The sequence below is a fragment of the Tauraco erythrolophus genome, chromosome 14 (assembly GCF_009769465.1).
Source record: "Tauraco erythrolophus isolate bTauEry1 chromosome 14, bTauEry1.pri, whole genome shotgun sequence".
Lineage (NCBI taxonomy): Eukaryota > Metazoa > Chordata > Aves > Musophagiformes > Musophagidae > Tauraco > Tauraco erythrolophus.
In genome coordinates this window covers 19,129,883-19,148,803 of record NC_141478.1, presented here as the reverse complement: position 1 = coordinate 19,148,803, position 18,921 = coordinate 19,129,883, and the positions used below count along the sequence as shown (strand labels likewise).

Below are 18,921 nucleotides of genomic sequence, written 5' to 3'. Positions count from 1 at the left end.
ATATATACTGTTCTACAGTGCAAAGGTTTTGCAATTGTGGCTCTCCTTTTTTGCTAATACCAACAAATATCAGAACTGTAAGTGTAGTTTTGCCACCCACAAACAGCTGTTTACATCTTACAGATTAGAAGTAGGCTAAACCCATTTTTTAATTGTAAGCCTGTGCAGTCTACCATCAAGGAATGAAAGCCGAAATGGCCATCGGGTTTAGAGACCAAAGCACTGGGCTGGCCCCAGAAGACTTTGGGCGAGAGGTCAACCACCAGCCCAGTGTGTGAGTCAAATGTGGGTTTCTCACTCTTCCTTCTCCATTCCGCAAGGTAAAGATAATAGTTTGTTCCTTATAGAAAGGCTTGCAAACGGCAGATGAAAAGTGCTGTGGAAGTGCCAGGATATCATTATTCTACATGGGAGAGACAAAAACCCAACCCACACACCCCAGAAGAGCGTTAGCTGCTTCTTGTGATCTGGTAACACACTATAAGTAAAAGCTTATTAATGGCTTTAGCTTCACAGAGATTTAACACAGCAAAAGGCAGTGCTGGAACCATCTCTTTAAGTACAGAGAAGCAGTAGAGTCAGTTCTTGGACTTCTTAAGGATTCCCAGTAAGTACAATGTCTGACATCTGATATAGACCTGACTAATTCAACCATTTTATTTTTAATAAAAAGTGAAAACTGCAGTCTCTTCAAGCCTTGTATTTTCTGAAATAAAATTCTAGACAACTCTTATTGGACAGATGTGCTAGTTGTAGACAAGTGAAACTTCCTAAAAATCTTAAAAATTAGCATTTCCTCTCACAGACCATGTCCTTCCACCCCTGCAGCCTCATATCTGCATCTGCCATTAAGACGGGGGATTATCTCACTGCTCACTTAAATTTCGAGCCCTTCCTGCAATCCCTGACAGCCCAAGCAAGCGCTGGTGCCAGCTGGACCTGAAGCTGGTCTATGGGCTCCCTCTGGTGGGAAGTTCAAGCTCAGCAGAGCACAAAACCGGCTCTCGGCCACCTTCATCTCTTCATCCTGTCAACAAATAGCCTGAAGGGAAAGGCGATGAGAGGAAATAGGGTAGGATGGGAGGAAACAGGATAGGATTTTCCCCATCTTCACAGCACACCTCAAACAAGTTCCAGAGGCCCCAAAAATCCAGAACAGCTTATTTTTTGTTTTCAAATAGGGCATAAAGGGTACCCCAGCGTTTCATATGAACACATTTGAAGCACCCTAATATGCCTCTTCTGCACTTAAATATTATCCATGCACATGCAATTAGAGCAAACATCTGTAGGAGAGAAAGATCAACTTCTTTTTATGCTTTGCATACATAACCAAGACTGATATCAGAATATTTTTGGAAGCATTTTGAAGGTTCGATGTATCTTAAAATAGACCGTATACTTCACAGCAGACTAAAGAGGTGATAAAGTCATCGTAAGAAGGCTTTTTTGTAACCCAGAAACTTCCCAGCAGAAATCTCACTGCACCAGTTAGGACTTGCAACAAACACATTTACTTTTCCAGACTTGCACAGAAAGCCTGCTGAAGCATCTCAAACTGAAACACGTCTAGAGAACCAGAATACACATTTCTGTCCTCATGCTGAGGCTCCTCTTCACTATCGGCCCTCATTTTCTCTTCACAGGCTTTCCAAGCAGTAAGGCAGCAAGCACTGCTTGACTCTAGCGCTACAACTTCTAGCGTGTCGGCACTCATGAGTAACTTGTGGAGATAAAAGGTACTGAGATAGTCAGAGTCAGAAAACCAGTGCTGTTTGAAGGAACCTTGAGAATTCACGCAGTCTAACCTCCTGCCTACAGCCAGGACAACACTAAATTCAGACCGGATCACTTAGGTCTTTGAAAACCTACAAATACAGAGATTTCATATCCTCTTTAGGCCCTTGTCCCAATACTTAATTGTAACCACAGTGGAATAATTGGAAATTCTTCCGTTTCAATTTTTGACCATTGTGTTTCATTCCCTTCCCATGCACCTCAAACAAATAGCCTAACGCTGTCTGCTCTCAGCCATCTCCGGGTAGGTTTAGAGGGCTGCCATGAGGTCCCCCCAAAGCCATCTCTTCTCCAGGCTGAACAGGCAACTCTTCAGCATCTCCTCACAGGGCCTGTGGTCCAGCTCCAGCCGCCTGGGTGGGCTCTGCTGAGCTTGCCCCAGTTTGATCAGTGCCTTTCTTCTTCTGGGGAGCCCAAAACTGAACACAGTATTCTAGATGCAGTCTAACGAGCGCTGAGAAAAGGTGAACAATTGTTTCCTTCAATCTACTGGCTGCGTAACGACCTGAGCCATTGCTCACTTCAATTATTTTCTATGCTTTTGACAGACTTTTCACAGCTGTTTCCTTTCCAACAGAAATCATTAAAAATAGTGGTATTAGGCACAGGTTACTTACTGCATAGTCATTATTTCATACAAATAGGTAATAAAGACAGAAATTGCTATTATCTTAGGGCCTGCTCTAACCTTCAGTAAATATAGTTACAGTATTTCCACTGACTTGAATGAAAGTTGTCTTGGTTCATTATATCCCACGGTAATCAACCTCACTGTCTTTTGAAACGGCATCTACTTACAAGCGCAGAATTATTAACGATCACTGGGAATTCACGTGTCGCAGAACAAGCACAAGCACATATATAACTGCTAAGAAGCCAAATCCCTTGTACCACTTACCTTAGGCATCTGGCTATGAAATGGAACTTACATTTACATTCCTGACACCAGGGAAGTCTGAGCTATGTTCTGTACAGTTCTACCATAGATCATATACATGCACTTTTGTCTTAGCACACAGGACATCAAACTCTGATTATTTGTCAGTGCTTATTGTACAGACTAGCTTAATCACACTGGAAACCCCTCCAGTATTTGGCAAATATCACAAAAAACAAGTTGCATTGCATTGCACAGCTTTTATGGCATAACGAGGCTAAGACTGCTGGTTCCTACCCTGAACTGCAGGGGTTGTGGCTTGTCATGGAAATGCTATATACAGTAATCAATTCGTAGAAATTCATGGCATAAGATTTTTAAGTCTCTGAGCAAAATTTGTAGAAACAGGATTTTTCTAAATAAAGTCTGGTAAAAATTGTTTATTTAAAAGTTTTGTTAAATGACATAGCTGTTTTGTCACACATTTTAGATAATGCATAAAATTAGTATCCCTGGAGACTTTTATTCCTGTTTGCTGCTCTTCATTTTAGGAAAGCTAGACAAGACAAAACTAGATCTTAAGCCTTTGCCTTTACTGGTCTAAACGACACTGTAGCAAGTGCGCTATTATGTTTGAAAGTTTCTTACTAATTTAGATTACCGGAGCCTAATTCATAGAGGAATCAATTGTCTGAGGAAGACTCCTTGTCAGTGTATTTACTTAATTTACAGGTAAAATTTCAGTGTATTTACTTACTTTACAGGTAAGTAAAATGATTACCAGCCATTTTCCTCTGTAGATCACTTTCTTTGTGAAGGTAATTCCCTGGGAGATCACAAATGCTTTTCCAGCATCCCAGACCTCCATTGTTCAGTTTGCAGGAAGTTTCATCCTGTCAGCTGCTTGCAATGCGTGAACTGCGAAACCATTAAACTAACTGGGAGCAAATGTAAACACAAAAAGATGACTGTTCATAATTAGATGTTTAAATTACCTATCAGGCTGTGTACTGCGTATGTGAGTGTGTTTATAATGTTTTTGGAAAGAGAGGATTCTGTTGCTGAGAATTCACTACCTGTTTGGAGAGATTGAAACAAAAACATGTCTCCACTAGCCACTTCCAAATGATAAAGGATGTTTAGCACATCTCAGCATCTGAACTCATACCTGAATTGATTTGCCAGAATGTTGCACAACTGTGAACTGTTCTTAGCCTCCCTTAGAAGTTTCAATTAACTGGATTGTGCCTAAGATGTATTAGGCTCTGGTAGTTCCCATGTAAGTAGCACAGCTGTTCGATTTTCCCATGCAAATTAGAGCTGACTTGTTTTGTTGACCTTCTGAGTTTATGAACTGGAGAGGACAGAACCAAAATTTGAAGCTCTCAAAGTGTTCAAGAACTGTCAAATGCTAAAAACCCTGTCAGAAAACTAAGTTAAAATAAAAAGTTTAATTCAATGGTTTTGTATAAATCCAGTTCTAAGTTATACTAGAACTTGCACTTTTGTACAAGGATCATTTTAAAACCAAAATTAACAGTATTAGGCTAAAAATTAATCTGGGACTGATGTAGGCAGTTAGTATTTGACCAAATACTGAAAATCAGACACCTCACGGAGTGCACTGTTAATTTTACTGTCATCTTCCATACATGTAAAAGCAAAAGTAAACAAATATAATCTACAAGCAAAGGCGCTTTTGCGTTACTAGTAAAGACCAAAAAGGAATAAGGTCTTTATAACCCTTTTTTTATTTATGCCTAGATCTTTTTTTTCATCAGAACAAAGCCAAATGGCTTAATAGCCATTTATATGACACATACTTCCCCCTCAGTTTTGCAGGTCAGTTTTTGAAAGTTGTCTAGCTCAAACAAGTGTAGAAAATAGGATGTCAATAAAGGCAAAACATGTTTTTGAAAAGCACAGAAGAAACTGAGTAAACCGACAGGTTTGGTTAGGGGGAAAGGGCTACTAAAAATAGATCCGAGTGATTCTTTTCACCACTCCTTTCACTGTTTCTAGAAATATTGGAATTGTATTTGTGATCATAGGATTATTTGTATATTCTACTACTTGCACGGATTGTTTGCCTTCCAGTTTAATAAGAGATGGAAAACTACGAAATTTCGGGTCAAATAAAACTTCTCATTTACAGAAAAAGAAAATAGTCAATATTAGTGCTGCTTATTTTCTGTGCATAGCACAGAAAAGCCTGAGAGGGACGTTCCCTTAAAATTATCATAACCATCAACTTTGTCATCTGAAAAAAGCAGAGCATTAATGCAAAGAGAACTGAACAGAAACCACAATATTCAAGGGATTTAGAGACACAAAAAATAAAATAAAATCAGTCGTAGGAAGGAAGTGAATCTTTACCTTACAAGCTGTTAGCATGTCAGCTACTGCTTTGCGGCTCAGATTTGCTGTAGCAATCACATCCTCCTGTCTGCATGAGTTCCCAGCTGCAACAGCTTTGGCAGTTGCCATGGTGATTCCTTTCGTCATCCGGATTGATTCTTCAGGTGATGATGTCTTTTCTGGAACCTGGCTTGACTGAAAAACCTGAAAGTGAAAGCAGAAGGAAAGCCTGATACCATTCACGGCGAAGCAGAACAATCACGATAGAAAGACAGCAACTGGACGCAGACTTTGAACAGCAGGAAATTAGAAACAAATTCGGAGTACTTGAACATCATTCTTGCTTGTCATGAGCCTGGTCCTGATAAGCCTGTTCACATGCAGACATCAGAGAGAAACAATAAGGTGAGGGAAGCATACTGGGAAAGGTTAACCCATTCATCTCATCTGCCATTTAATTACCCGGATGGCAGTTTGTTACGAACAGCTGTTTGGAGTGTTACAGGATCAAAAGAATTACCATTCCTTTAATTATAATCTTTTTTCATCCTGACTGTGGCTTAGGCTGGTCTGCTTACATGAGAACATCCTTCCCCTGCAAAGGCTGGGCCCCACCAAGCCCTTATTGATAGCACAGTGCAGGACAGACTGAGAATATCACTAAAATATTCAAATGTCTCTTAAAAAAGCGGAGGTGGGGCACTGTCTCTTACGCTATACTTAGTCTCCCTTAGAAACCCAAAGATGTAATTTTGCAGGGTGAATCATGTGAAAGTACTTCAAATTATCTGACAGTACAGACTACTCTCGTGAGTACTGGAATACATGAACTGTGGTAAGATGTAGACAATAAGAGCTGGGTAACCTTACTTTTGTCTTGTATTTCTCTTTTCCTAAGCTTTAGTCCATATTTGCTTGCCATTCTTTTACTGTGCAGGGGCAATTCGGAGTGCACAAATAATCAGGAGAAGTTTCTTGGCTACGCACAGTGGAACCTAAGCAAGCTAATGCTTACAGCATGCAAATGTCTGGACAAAAATGAGCCTGGTTGATCCCATGCTCCCAGTTCAACAGTTTTTCACTTTCTGTCTCTAGAAACGGAAGCAATGTTAAAAAATAAAGTCGAGTTAAATATGTGAAGGACATTCCTCAATGTTGCTCGGATTCAGTCCCTGGAGTTCCAAGTCAAGCCTGACGCATTTTCTTGAGCACACAGGTGCCATCCTTGGTTCCTCTCGACCCTCTCCCAGTGCTCCACTTTTCTCCCCATGAAAGAGATGACAATACTGCCACCACAGACCTGTTCCTTAGCAAGGCTGACAAAAGGAAAAAGAAGAGGCGGAACATTTCAAACAGATACGAACCAGATTAAGAAAGCAGATGTGATAATGTACAATCCTTCCATGACAAATCTGGACAGGTTTTAGATCAGAGTTATGGGAAGGAACATATCTCAGCCAGGCCTTCATGAGCATACACGACAGTAATGTTCACTAGATATTGTACAGAATGTTCCTGACCAGGTACTGAATCAGGAGTGTTTACCACTGCAGACACTGTATGGATTCCCCAACAACTATATACAGATATTTAAAAAAAAAAAAAAGAAAAAAGTGTTATTTCTTCCTTACAACAGTGTTGCTCGCACAATGGAAACTAGATGTTTTATGGAGAGCACTTGACAAGGCAAAACTGTGCCAGTGCAGTTAGTGTAAAAATTGCTAATCCACAGACTACACAGCAAAATATTTTCTGCTGAAGACTGTGTCTATAGGGTTTTATAAAAATGGACTGCAAATAAAGGAAGGGAAAAAAATCAGGCTTCTTGACAAACATGCAGGTATTAATTTATGTCACTGACTAGAGTACTAGTGAAAAAAAGACAACCAAACTGAAAGCTGGAGCTGGAGGTTATACTTTTGTATCTTAAAGAGGAAGGAAAACAATTGTCATGGTCTAACACCCAATTTGGGAAAGAATTCTATGCTATTGTTAATTCCTGCTCAGATAGAATATCAGATAGCAGGCTATGTATCACTGGTAGTGTCATTTCATAACAAAGGAAAAATCGAAACAAGATTAAACTGCAGGGGCAATATGGCTATGATGCTGAGGAGATATTTCCAAAGCTAGGATCAAAAAAGTGAACAGCATTGGACTCAGAAAAGAACATCTGTAGCGAAAGCTTAACGTCTAAAGAACGAAGAAGCTGCTGTTGATAACAGCAGCATCTCGATTCTCAAAGTGGGGACTGGTAACGTGTGAAAGCAGACAGGCTGGAACGGCGTTCTAATTGTACTTTCAGAGATTATTTGCAACAGGTAGAGAGAACCAAATTGCATCTGGTGCACTTCAAGGCAGTAAAGCCCAGCTTGAGGAGGAGTGCCTGGGCAGAATGGTTTGAGTGTAAGAGCATACTTTCAAAAACTGCCACATATGGCTGTTTTGTTCTTTACCGTGAGTTCCTGTTTGATGTACTCAATTGTGGCCTCAAGAGCTCTTGTCCCTCGAGTAGCTTCATCTTCTACTGCTTTAACAGTCTTCAAAAGCGATGTGACGTTTGTTACCATCACCTGAAGAAGACAGAGGTGAAGACAAAAATATGTGATTTCTTCCTCTCATTTTTCAGAGACAGTACAATATGAAGCAAGGCAAATTAAGCTAGGCAGCATTATTACTTCTAATAGGGCCTAGGAGGCTTCAGGAACTGTCCTTGTTATGGGACTAAATACCAGCTCTCCTGCCAGCCAGTGTCTGAGCAGAAATGTAGCACAACTAACCACAGACTCATACTATCTTAAGCATGAGCGTTATGGCAAAAATTTACAAAGAATTCACAACATGGTAGGTGTCTTATACAGATTGATTACGTTAGCGTCTTTTCTTCCTGTGCATCTTATACTGTAAGCTGAAGGAGATGTGAATCAAGGTATGCTGTTTCTTTTTGAAATTGACCCAGTACTTTCTGTGCAATCAGATAAAACCCCAGGTAAGCAAGTAGCCAAACACCAGCCTCAGGCCCAAACGCAGATACAGAGTCAGTGGTGCTGTTCCTGTTACAAAGCCAGTAGTCCTGATGCGGAATAACCTCATTGTCACCGTAATAACTACGCCCTTCCTGTACCCCAGTACCCCAAGATACAAATGATAGCTACAAAGGAAAAAGAAGAGACAGAAAGGCCAGTTTCTTGACAATGAGGACTTAAACCAGAGAGCTCTTCAAAGCAGGAAGAGCGAAGAAGCCACTTTCCTAGAGTAGACAGGTCACTTTTCAAGGAGTGCCTCAACAGTATACTGTTATCGTGGGCTCTGAAAGGAAGAGAGGCACATGTCTTGCAGGTAAGCAACAGACGTGAGACTGAAGAGCTTCCAGCCAAGCAAGCAGCTACCACGACACTCTCATAATGTGAAAGCAGAATTAATACCACCTAAATCTCCACATCTGGAAATACTTTGTAGACATGAAGCCGCGATAACTTTGTGAGGCAAATGTCACAATACATCTCAGGTGCACGGAAAACAAAGGTTTTTTTTCCCTGCCTTCCTCCCTCCCTCCACTTCTCCCTGCCTTCCCCAAGCTGCAAGGTTTAAATAAGGAGCCTGTGTGCTTATCCGGAGCATATGGCCTTGTTTAGAATGTAGTATTTAGGTACCATTTTATACCAGACAAATTTTAGTCTATAACATTATTAGAGGAGAACCTGCCCTCAGATACGGGCTTGCAAAAGAAGAAGTTTCTCTTCAGAAAGATTACAGTTCTTTCATCAAAAGCACGAAAGTCATCTGACAGCCTACAAAAACTGATAGCTTCATGGAAAGTCAATAGTGTTGTCTTATTTTTCCTGTATCATCCCAGGATGATAATGAAACAAAGAAAGAGATGAGATTTCAGGCAATCAGAAATTGCTGAAATCCAAGCTTCGCACATCTATGAAATGTGATTGCAGATACTTTCAAATAAAATATAAGAACAAGGTTTTACCTTGGCAGCACCTTTCAGCTGGTACATGGATGGATCATCTGCTGGTTTGCTGGCAGCTCCTTTGGTAGCACCAATAAGATCAGAAAGGGCCTTTGCAACATCCTTGATAGCATTGATCAGGACAACCTATAGGGATGGGAAATAGCTGTAAGCCTCAGGCAAGAAACGGTAGCCTGGATGAGGGTGTGATTTTTAGAACACAGCTAAACAAAATCTAGTACTGGTACACACACAGTACCACTTTCCCTCTACCCCGGTAAAACACATAATATTCTGGAAAAGGAAAAGCTGTGTTGATAGCTACAGTATGTCATAGAACTGGCCAGAATTTATAAAAGCGACCGTTTCCTGTGGAGAAATTGAAACGCTGATTGCAGGTAGGAGTTCCTTCCTCTGAGCGTCCCTAAGAGGTTTACTTTTCTCCATGTTCTTCAACCTTTGAGTGGAAGCGGGATGAGAGCAAGAAAACAGATTGATTTTAAGCTGATAGTCTAATGCTACAGTTAGGTACCAACTCTGGAATCACCTGCTGAAAGACCAAATGTACTTGCTATGGCTGGATGTTAGAGGGAGACGTTCTTTCAGAGAAAAGGAAGTTGAACCTCTGTAAGAGGCTATACAAAATTAAATGCTGAATAATTTGGTTGGCCTTAAAGTCAGGAGAAGTCAAATCTGGAGATGTTGTCTCCTAAACCCCAGCTCAAAGACGGAGGTCCTAGACAAAATACAGACACTACAATGGCTTGTCAAGTATTTTAGGATAGTACTGGAACAACATTCTCCTCCAAATCCCTTGCCCTTTCCACTAGTAGAAAATCATATTTTAAGAATTTTGCAGGACTTCAGGACAGTTCATTTTAAGGAAAATGTTGAAATTACTTCTCAATAACTGCATTTCTGTAGCATTACAAATAATACGAAAAAAGCCTCATTCCTTTGTGCGTGTAGTTCACTGTAACAAGGGAAGGGCGAGAGGGAAGGGCGAGAGGGAAGGGCGAGAGGGAAGGGCGAGAGGGAAGGGCGAGAGGGAAGGGCGAGAGGGAAGGGCGAGAGGGAAGGGCGAGAGGGAAGGGCGAGAGGGAAGGGCGAGAGGGAAGGGCGAGAGGGAAGGGCGAGAGGGAAGGGCGAGAGGGAAGGGCGAGAGGGAAGGGCGAGAGGGAAGGGCGAGAGGGAAGGGCGAGAGGGAAGGGCGAGAGGGAAGGGCGAGAGGGAAGGGCGAGAGGGAAGGGCGAGAGGGAAGGGCGAGAGGGAGGGCGAGAGACAGCTGAAGAATGGCAAGAGCTTGTTAGCCTACGCAAGTAACACATAGTGAACAGCCCAGATGTACGGATAAGTAGCTCTGAAGCCATTCAAGCTCTTTAGAACAAAAATGGGATGAGTCAGGGGTCCAATCACAACTTAGTAAAAATGAGACAAATACTTCGCGAAAAGCATCCCAGCTGGAACACACACATGAAATAAAAGCAAAAGCATTATACAAAGGCCTGTCTAGTTCCACTCAGTGCTTTAATCTCTTGATTGTATTCTAAAAAGAGTGATGTCTGAGTAAACCCAGAAAAGTCACAAAAGAGATGAACCCTATTGCATTGCTTAAAAGCAGAATTCCCACAAAGTCTTATCAAATGAAAACTGTCTCTGGTCTCTCTAAGCACATCAGAAAAATCTTAACACATCTCACCTGTGTTTCAGGATCATCGGATCCTAAGCTAGCTGCTCCCAATTTTACTACCTCAGCAAGTTGAGTGATGGTGTTAGCTGATGACTGAGCTGCTTGGGCCAGTTTGTCCTGACTCGAGGCGGCACCAGAAACCAACAATTTAGTATCTTCAACTAAAGCTTTTGCTGTTTTCAGGATGTTTTCCCTGCAGCAAAAAAAAAAAAAAAAGAGGAAGCAGGGAAGGAAATGGAAAGGAGAAGAGGAAAAAAACCATGGTTTTCAGTGTTATGGTGACTAACAGCTACATAAAAGAGCTGATGTAAGTCATCATGCCAGTGTCCACTCATGATAACGTACCACAAGCCAGGTTGCAATAAAAAAACCCCAGACAAATAGGCAAGACAGCTATTAAACCAGTAGTGTTACATTTTGGGCTAGATGCAAGGCAGTTTATTAAAATGACCCTGTCTTGAAAAGAAATGAGGTAAGGCAGTAGCAGAAGAGAGCATTTCATTTTAACACCAAAAGAAAATCCGGCCACGCTGTGAGGAAAGTAACAGCTGTCAAACCTCCATCATAACCAGCATATTGTTAAGGAAACTAAAATAATTATTTATGAGGAAGGCAGCAGCAAGAATGGCAAAAGGAATGGAGAATGTGACCTAGTCAGGGTTCCCCCCCACCATATCCATGTTTTCAGATGTCAGGACAAGGAATCCAAAGCAACATTTGGGTAAAAGAAGAAACCAGTTTGAGTATGTGCTTCACAAGAGTCAAGTTCACTGAGAACTAGAACCATATTAATTTAAAACGTCAGCCTGGAAAAAACAACATCTGCATAAAAATCCCTGACTTTCAGTCTGCAGAACAGCAGCAGCTTACACACTGTTCCATCTTTCCTCTTCCTTGAGCAACTGGCAAGGTGGGAAATAAATGATGGCCACACAATCGTCATGTGGGCCAACTAGGCTGCGAAGCAGTAAGTCAGTGTCTCGGCTGTGAAGTCCTGGGTTTAACTGCAAAGGAAGTAACAGTCAGATGCTGCAAAGCTCTTAACGTGATGAAAAATGCTGCGGGATTATTTTGTTGCAGATGCTGCTTGAACAAAAAACTGGCTTATACCTGGCAAAGGGGAAAACGCATGGCATAGCTGTGCCATTGCCATCACTGCTGTCCACAACAGCATTAACCATAAGTGTGATTCAGCAAGACAAACAGGTATATAGTCAAGAAGAGCTGTTGGAAAAAAGCATATAGAAGATTCCTCTTCAATGTCAGGGACAGTTAGTTTTTGCTAACGAATAACAGTGCGTGGTAGTCCATGCAATGAGACGGCTTCAATAAAAAAAAAAGCCAAAATAGTGCTTGGGGTCTTCTGTCAGAAGTGCTCTCAGCAGATGTTGCCTAGCTTTTTAAAATTCTTTTCTTATAGTAATAACCAAAGTGAAGTTTTCTGTCCTCTGTCAATATCCTAATTTTCCTATTTCTCTTCTCACTCCACTGCCTCATTCAATGTCATCTATGGCAACCTAAAAGGTAAAAATTTATCTTCGTATGCCATTCGCTTCAGCCAGTTGCACTGTTCCCCTGTGCATGCGCTCTTCCATCTTTTTCAGTTACACTGACCTGTGGTCTGCAAATGATTCGTTGTTCTCAGCGTTAAGGGTTCCAGCAGTAGCAAACATGATAGTGGTGTCTAGATCTGCAATTATCCCAGACACGGCACTAGCTGCAGTAATACAGGCTTGCGTGCCTTTGTTTCCTGCTTGAAGGGCAGATAAAACTAAGGAGACCTAGAAACAACATAAAGCAACAAGGTGGTCATCGAAAGAAAGCCTCGTTATGGGACGTTAAGTGAGCTCTTTAACGTGACTGGAATCAAAAATGGAAACCCATTCCGCAGTGTCATTTGGCAAACTTTAATAAACCTCTCCTTCCCCTTCCTCTTATTTGCTCTTTTTGCACACTAGTATCGTGATGACTAAAGATTGTCTCAAACTAAAGGTGACTTCAGCTAGGAAGTCCATTTTTGAGACAGAATGAAGTGATCTGTTGATCACAGGATGAAGCACATGACTTAAAATTTCCTTGAAATACAGTCAGACATAACATAGGGAACTTCTGCCAGGATACACATCAGAGGCAAGAGCTGCTGCTTTTTTCCTAACACGTGCAGATAAACACTGGCCTCAGGCACCTTCGGAGTCACGTACAGGACATTGATATAAACGTCAACATCAGAGAAACAAAGTATAGACTCTCTGAATCCAGATACTAAATATTGTTACATTTATAGAAATTCATAGAAAGACAAGATATGGCTTTATATCTAGCAACACTTTTGATCACTACAAAAGCTAGAAATCTCCATTTAATCTCATTAACATTGTGCTTACAAATCTCTGCAGCTGGGATGCTGTTCCCGTGCCAAATTGCAGTTGTAAACATTGCTTTTGCAAGCAAGGATTCACATCTGGGGATATGTATACCGACTTCTAATAGTACAGTTCTTCTTACGGTTCTGTTCAGATTCAAAGTTGTCCCCAAATAGGTCCTTGTCATTCATTATTAATCTCCTTATCAGCTTTAACCATTCTTAGAAAACACTCTCTACCCCTGCCTAAATTTGGAATTGCTGATACTCTCGGGACATGACAAAATAGAAAATTTGTACAGCTGAAAACACACTAACGCAGGCTGAACAAGTGAGATTTGGTGAAATCTAAATGGAACTGACATTTGACTCTCAGTGTTTGTGCCCAAAAAAAAGGAAAGAGAGGCCGTCAGAAAGACTGAGAAACCCCAGACAGTTTGAAGATGCAGTTCTAAGTGTGTTAGCTTGGCCCAGTCTAAAAAGGGGAGAACATCACTGCAAGAAGTCAAGTGTCATTGACCAACCTCATCTCGGTAACTGTGGCCATCTATGCCGACTTAGTATTTCCAAGGGAGCGCCTCATAGGGCACAAGTGCCAACTTGTGTCTTACAGACTAGTTTTGGACCAGTTTCCCTCTGGCGTGAGGCTGGAGTTTTATCAGGAGACATGAGCAAGGGCTGATCATGGGCTAATCCTGCACACGAACTGCACTGAATGCTTGAAAGAAGAGAACTTTGTGTAATTCAACCGATATTGCAGTATAATGGGAAATTAAAAAAAAATAATAATTTCCTGAACCCGTACAATTTGACTGGTTTACTCCCTGGAGAAGCTCGGTAGACAAACACCACAGGGCAACACAGAGGGGTGTCTTACCTTTTCTGTCACAGCACGAGCACATTCTATCAACTCCCTTTTCGTGTAGCTGTCTGTCGGGCAAATCTGGAGAGCTCCAGCTTTTTGCACAAGAAAGATACAGCTGTGGCCAAGTTCTTGCACCCGAGTCCTGATCTGGAACCCTATCTAGATGGTAAAGGAGGTGCAGGATAAAAGGAAGAGAGAGCAAAGTGAATAAATAAACGTCATGCTGGTAATTCGCGTCAACACAAATGGAAACACGGTCGCTCTGGTGAATCTTTATTACCAATATTTTGCCCATTACTATACTTTCTGCGGAGATCAGGAAAAAGGACAGAGGTAACACCATCTATTCTTGTAGCACAACCCTACGAAAGGCTTACTGATGCAACAGGAGCGCTAGTGAACCAAACCCAGGGAAAGAGAAGGCATAAGGCCTGTACCCAAGCCAAGCGTACATAATTCAACCAGACACGACCTCACTGCATTCGAATAACATTCATCCCCCAGAACCGTACCATCAGTGTGAGCTGTGTTCGAGGTATGTTTGATGGGTAAAAAGTACACATTCGCTCCTCACTGCTGAAACTGCGTCAAAAGCACATAACTCTGTTCATTTTTACATGTGGCACAGTGTCTCAACTCTCCAGGACTGACCAGATACATGAGGAGCACCGCAATGTGGAAAATCCTGCCCTCACCGCTTCTGATTTATTAATAACCCTACAGCATAAGCTGTGTAGTCTCTGTTTAGGAACACGTGATCGTTTTAGTATCTGCACGTACTTGGGCATATAGATGCGCATTGGGATTAATGAGTAAGCAGGAATCACAGCCATTAGTATCACAAATTTCAACTTCAGGCAGAAAGTAACGTGCAGAAACGGTACTTCAACGTAACAGTATCTAGCCGAAGGCAGGCCGTTGCTTTTCGCGTAGCTACTGAGCATGAAACGTTCAAGTACTCTTATCAGCAGTGGAACGTAATTACAAAGCCAAAAACTCTTTGAAGGTCTTTTATCTAGGCAGTCTGATACATCCTTTGATGGTGAGATACCCTCTTACCCCACCTCAATGAAGCTCGTCTATGCTCTGTAACCAGAGGCACACAATGAGAAGAGGAGGGAGGCGAAAGGATTTCTGTAACTGTGCTCATGAGAATAGACAGCAACTTAACGCGACTGAGGCGAGTAGTCCGTATTGCTCTGTTAGCATGAGGAGCGTAAGGCTGCGTGAGGAACCCCGCTTCTCCTGCCTGGTGTTCTGACTCTCAGGTACAAAAGACGTCCCCTCAGCAAAAGATACTTCTGCTCCTACTGGCTTCCTGCATCTCACTTTCAGGACAGGAAGTTATAATTGAAATGGCTTACAGGCAAGATAAAAAAGCATATATATATATTTATAATTCATCAAAATGTATGAGATTGAAGGAAAACTGTATAGTAACTAATTAAGAATTTTCTTTTTATTTGCAAGCTGTCTGTAAGTCAAAGCCTCAAGTAATTTAGAAGGTCGTGTCCCGGTCTGACGGAACTGTCCACTACCATTGCAAGCTGCTTCTTTCTGAAGCTGGACTGAGGTTGTGACAGAAGGTTTCTGTTCTTTGATCGGGTAATTCTTGTAACAAGGCTTGTAGCATAAAAAGCCATGCTTATAAAGTAAAACGTTATGTCTTTTGCACGGTCCTTAAGTCTCATTAAAAATCTTCCAATTCGTAGCACTCCTAGGAGAAAACTTGCTCTGTAGACAGTTGACATGTATCAAGAGCAACAGGAGGGCTGAAGAGAATCAGAAGTGAAGCCTGTCTGAAGTTCTGAACATTCATTGAAAACATTTTGTAGTAAATCCTAATTCCTATCGTTATAGACCTGTGCACATGGGCAGTGGTAAAACTGAGGTGTGTTCTCAGTAAATACCTACTTCGCAGTACTATGTGCAGCTCTGCCCCAACCTGTGAAGGCACACTGAATAGAGAGTATATTTGGAGGAGAGAAAGGTCGGTATCAAAGACAAAAATAGATATCTCTCCACAAACTGTAAAAAGGAAACAATATTTATGAGACATACACGTAAGTAACAGTCGATAGTCTAAGATTTCACGGCATTTTGAAAAGACACAGAGTTTCGCTACGCTTATCGGTTCCTTTGCGTCCGATGAAAAGAAACTCGGCAGAGTTTTTGTCTGGCTGTGCACAGTTTGTGTCTTAAAATCTGCATTTAGCAAAAATAGAAGTAGGTCATAAAAGAAACAGATCTGCATAGCCAAAGTACGCCTATCATGTTGACTCGGTTCACGTCACGGTTTCAGTCAAGTAATAGCAGGCCAAGTGAAAGTCTTCTCGGAACAGATGTGCTCTCCTGCCCCATGTTTCAAGTGTCAGTGGGCCAGAGGTAGCGCATATGTTTGCTTAGGAGACAGAGCACACAGTACAGACAGTGCTTGTGCACAGAAGTGGGAAACGTAGCAAAGGCAGTGGAAACACGCTCACTGCATTCGTTTTGGAACCGTTCCAAAGACATTTGAAAAGAAAGACATTACCCGACGGTTCGAAACCTGTCATCTGCCTGATCGTACAAGGGATGTACGGCATTTGGCAACGGCTGCAAGCGCGTTGTTGCAACCGAGCAAGGTGAATACCTCTTGTCACTTGGCTCTGTATTTATTGTATTCTCTACGGTAAAAGAATACCCATGTCGACGCCACCGTATAGAGAGAATGGAGAGGTCTAAAAAGTGCAGACCTCCTCTGGTTCTGCTGTAGCTGCAGCCATTCGGCCCTGGAGAGCCAAATGCCCATAGTCATTGGTCATTTGTGATGCAAGTCCTCCCAGCTCCTCCGGGTTAGTAACCGACTTAGTCATCTGAAAAAAGAACACAGGCAAGAGAAAAAGAAAAACGACAGGCATGAGAATAATTTGTTAATACACTCCAGCTTAGAAGCACACTCATTTGTTTGGCCACACTTGTGAAACGGGGAAAACCACTTGCCGGGTAAAGGACCTGTCCTCCAGCAAGAATTCCATGAGGAAACTCAAGCAAACATGCTTTATTAGCGTCACAGTAACTAGGCACTCACAGAACATACGGAGTAATCAAAGAGCAGCAGATAGAGCTAGTAATTCACTCTTTGACACAGCGGGGTGACGGGCCAGGTACACAGTTACTCGGACCGGGTGGGGAAGCGGGTTTTGCGTGTCATGGCCACCTTATTTTGTCCAAGGCGAGCTAGCCTACATCAGTCTCAGCTGGCGTGGCACGGGAGCAGGAAAACGGAAAAAATCTGAGGACCGATGCAAAAATCAGCTAAGACATAGGAAGCGGACCGAAAAGAAATAGGTAGGTCTACGCAGAACACCTCGGTAGAAAGTGAGTATAAATTACCAAATCTCTCTTTAGAAAAAGCCTACCTTTTAACAAAGATACTTCTTCTGTCTCCAATTTAGGCCAGTAAAAGCCATGGCATTCCACCCTTGGGGCGAAACTAGTTTTAGACAGATTTATAGGGTTTGCCAATAAGCTGCAGTGTCGCAGACAGCAGAACAATCAACTTGTCTCGACTGTAACAGCAATTGATTTTGAAACAATCTCGTCTGTAGCATACATAAACAGTCCACTTGCCTCTCAAAAACAAACAGGCAATGCAAGTACTCTTCAAAAACGGTAAGCATTGTTGTGAAACATGAGTTAAAATCTAGATTCAACAAGTGTCCTTTTTTCTTTCGTTAAGCCCAGATGAATCACAGAAATGCCAGAAAAGAACAGTTTCAGATGTCGATCTGCATTCACTCATAAGTATTACAGGGGTCTGAAAAAAACTATTTCACAGGCTAAATGAAACAGTAAGTGTGAAAGTAACCTGAAGTCATCAATAAACGTAAGGTGGTATTTCAGTGAAAATGAAACAGGTTGATGAAAGAGTGCACAGGTGAAATGTTTTCCTTTTATTCTCCTAGAAAAGGAGCCAAATAAAAGGGTTTTGTGCAGATGAGCCACAGCACAATCCAGCACTTCTCCTGTAGAGGGCCACCCCTATGATCACACCACTAAGATCTGAGAGTTAAATTGACAAAACCATCACTTCTTTTGCTCCATTACCCCTGAAGAGATAAGATGATTGAAAATTAGGATCTTAAAGAGTTTCATAACACCGTGCAAATCATTCCACGTTCCTTATAAACACAGAAGAGCTTGTACTTAGTTCTAACCAAATATCTTACCATTTCCTGTGCTGTTACAGCAATGGCTTTAGAATATTTCACCACAGTGGTCTGATAATCAACAAATGTTCCCTTGGGATCCGGAGGGGTACCTTCATCCAGCTGCAAGAAAGGCAGAAAAATACGGCAGAATCAGTAAGGTGATAACAAACAGCACGCCTTACACGTAACATTGAAATTGTGGGATATATTATTTTTTATAGTCTCCTCTCTTGAAACACGCAAGTGAAGACAGTGCAACAGGATATATGGAAAAGCTCAGAAAAGTCTTCAGCCCATGTTCTGAGCAGAGAAGACACAGAGAATTTACAATGCAGAGTTTTCGAGCGCAAGGTTGACTTCTCACACAGGGTCAAACCAACATGTCATTTTCTGCTAAAGTAGAAAGGAACGCGCAAAGGTGATGAAACAAAACGTTCCTGTGAGGAGGTAACGTAACATTCCTTGATGTGATAAAGGCTTCTACCCTACATGCCTTTAACTTGAAACAGGAAAAGCCACTTGTGTGGATTGAAGTAATTTACACTTTGCAACTACACATTTTCGGTAGAATACTTCGCAAAGGGTAGCAGAGCACTTTAGGCTTTGCATCTTCTCTGAAAGTCTTCTGCCTCAGGGTTGGTCTGCTCATCATTTAGGAGACTAACGTGAAAAACAAGTAGGAAAAGAAAGCAAAAATAGAAGGCCGGTTGACCTCAGACAACGGTTAAATACCAGCATATGACTGAACGGAAATACATTGTAGTAATTCTAGTGACAGGTACCACACAGGTCACTAACACAAGCACTGTCGCCCATGA

The 18,921-nt window shown here is 41.8% G+C and overlaps 1 protein-coding gene across 1 annotated transcript in view; it reads right to left on the bottom strand.

Moving 5' to 3' along the window:
* TLN2 (talin 2) overlaps positions 1-18,921 on the bottom strand; it is a 184,219-nt gene that overhangs the window by 23,347 nt on the left and 141,951 nt on the right. The window contains exons 43-50 of the mRNA XM_086620595.1: positions 18,122-18,223; positions 16,646-16,765; positions 13,923-14,069; positions 12,298-12,464; positions 10,693-10,876; positions 9,015-9,140; positions 7,489-7,605; positions 5,051-5,236 (exon numbers count right to left, since the gene is read on the bottom strand). Of these exons, the coding sequence (XP_086476721.1) occupies positions 5,051-5,236; positions 7,489-7,605; positions 9,015-9,140; positions 10,693-10,876; positions 12,298-12,464; positions 13,923-14,069; positions 16,646-16,765; positions 18,122-18,223 (1,149 nt within the window). The remainder of the gene's footprint in view (positions 1-5,050; positions 5,237-7,488; positions 7,606-9,014; positions 9,141-10,692; positions 10,877-12,297; positions 12,465-13,922; positions 14,070-16,645; positions 16,766-18,121; positions 18,224-18,921) is intronic.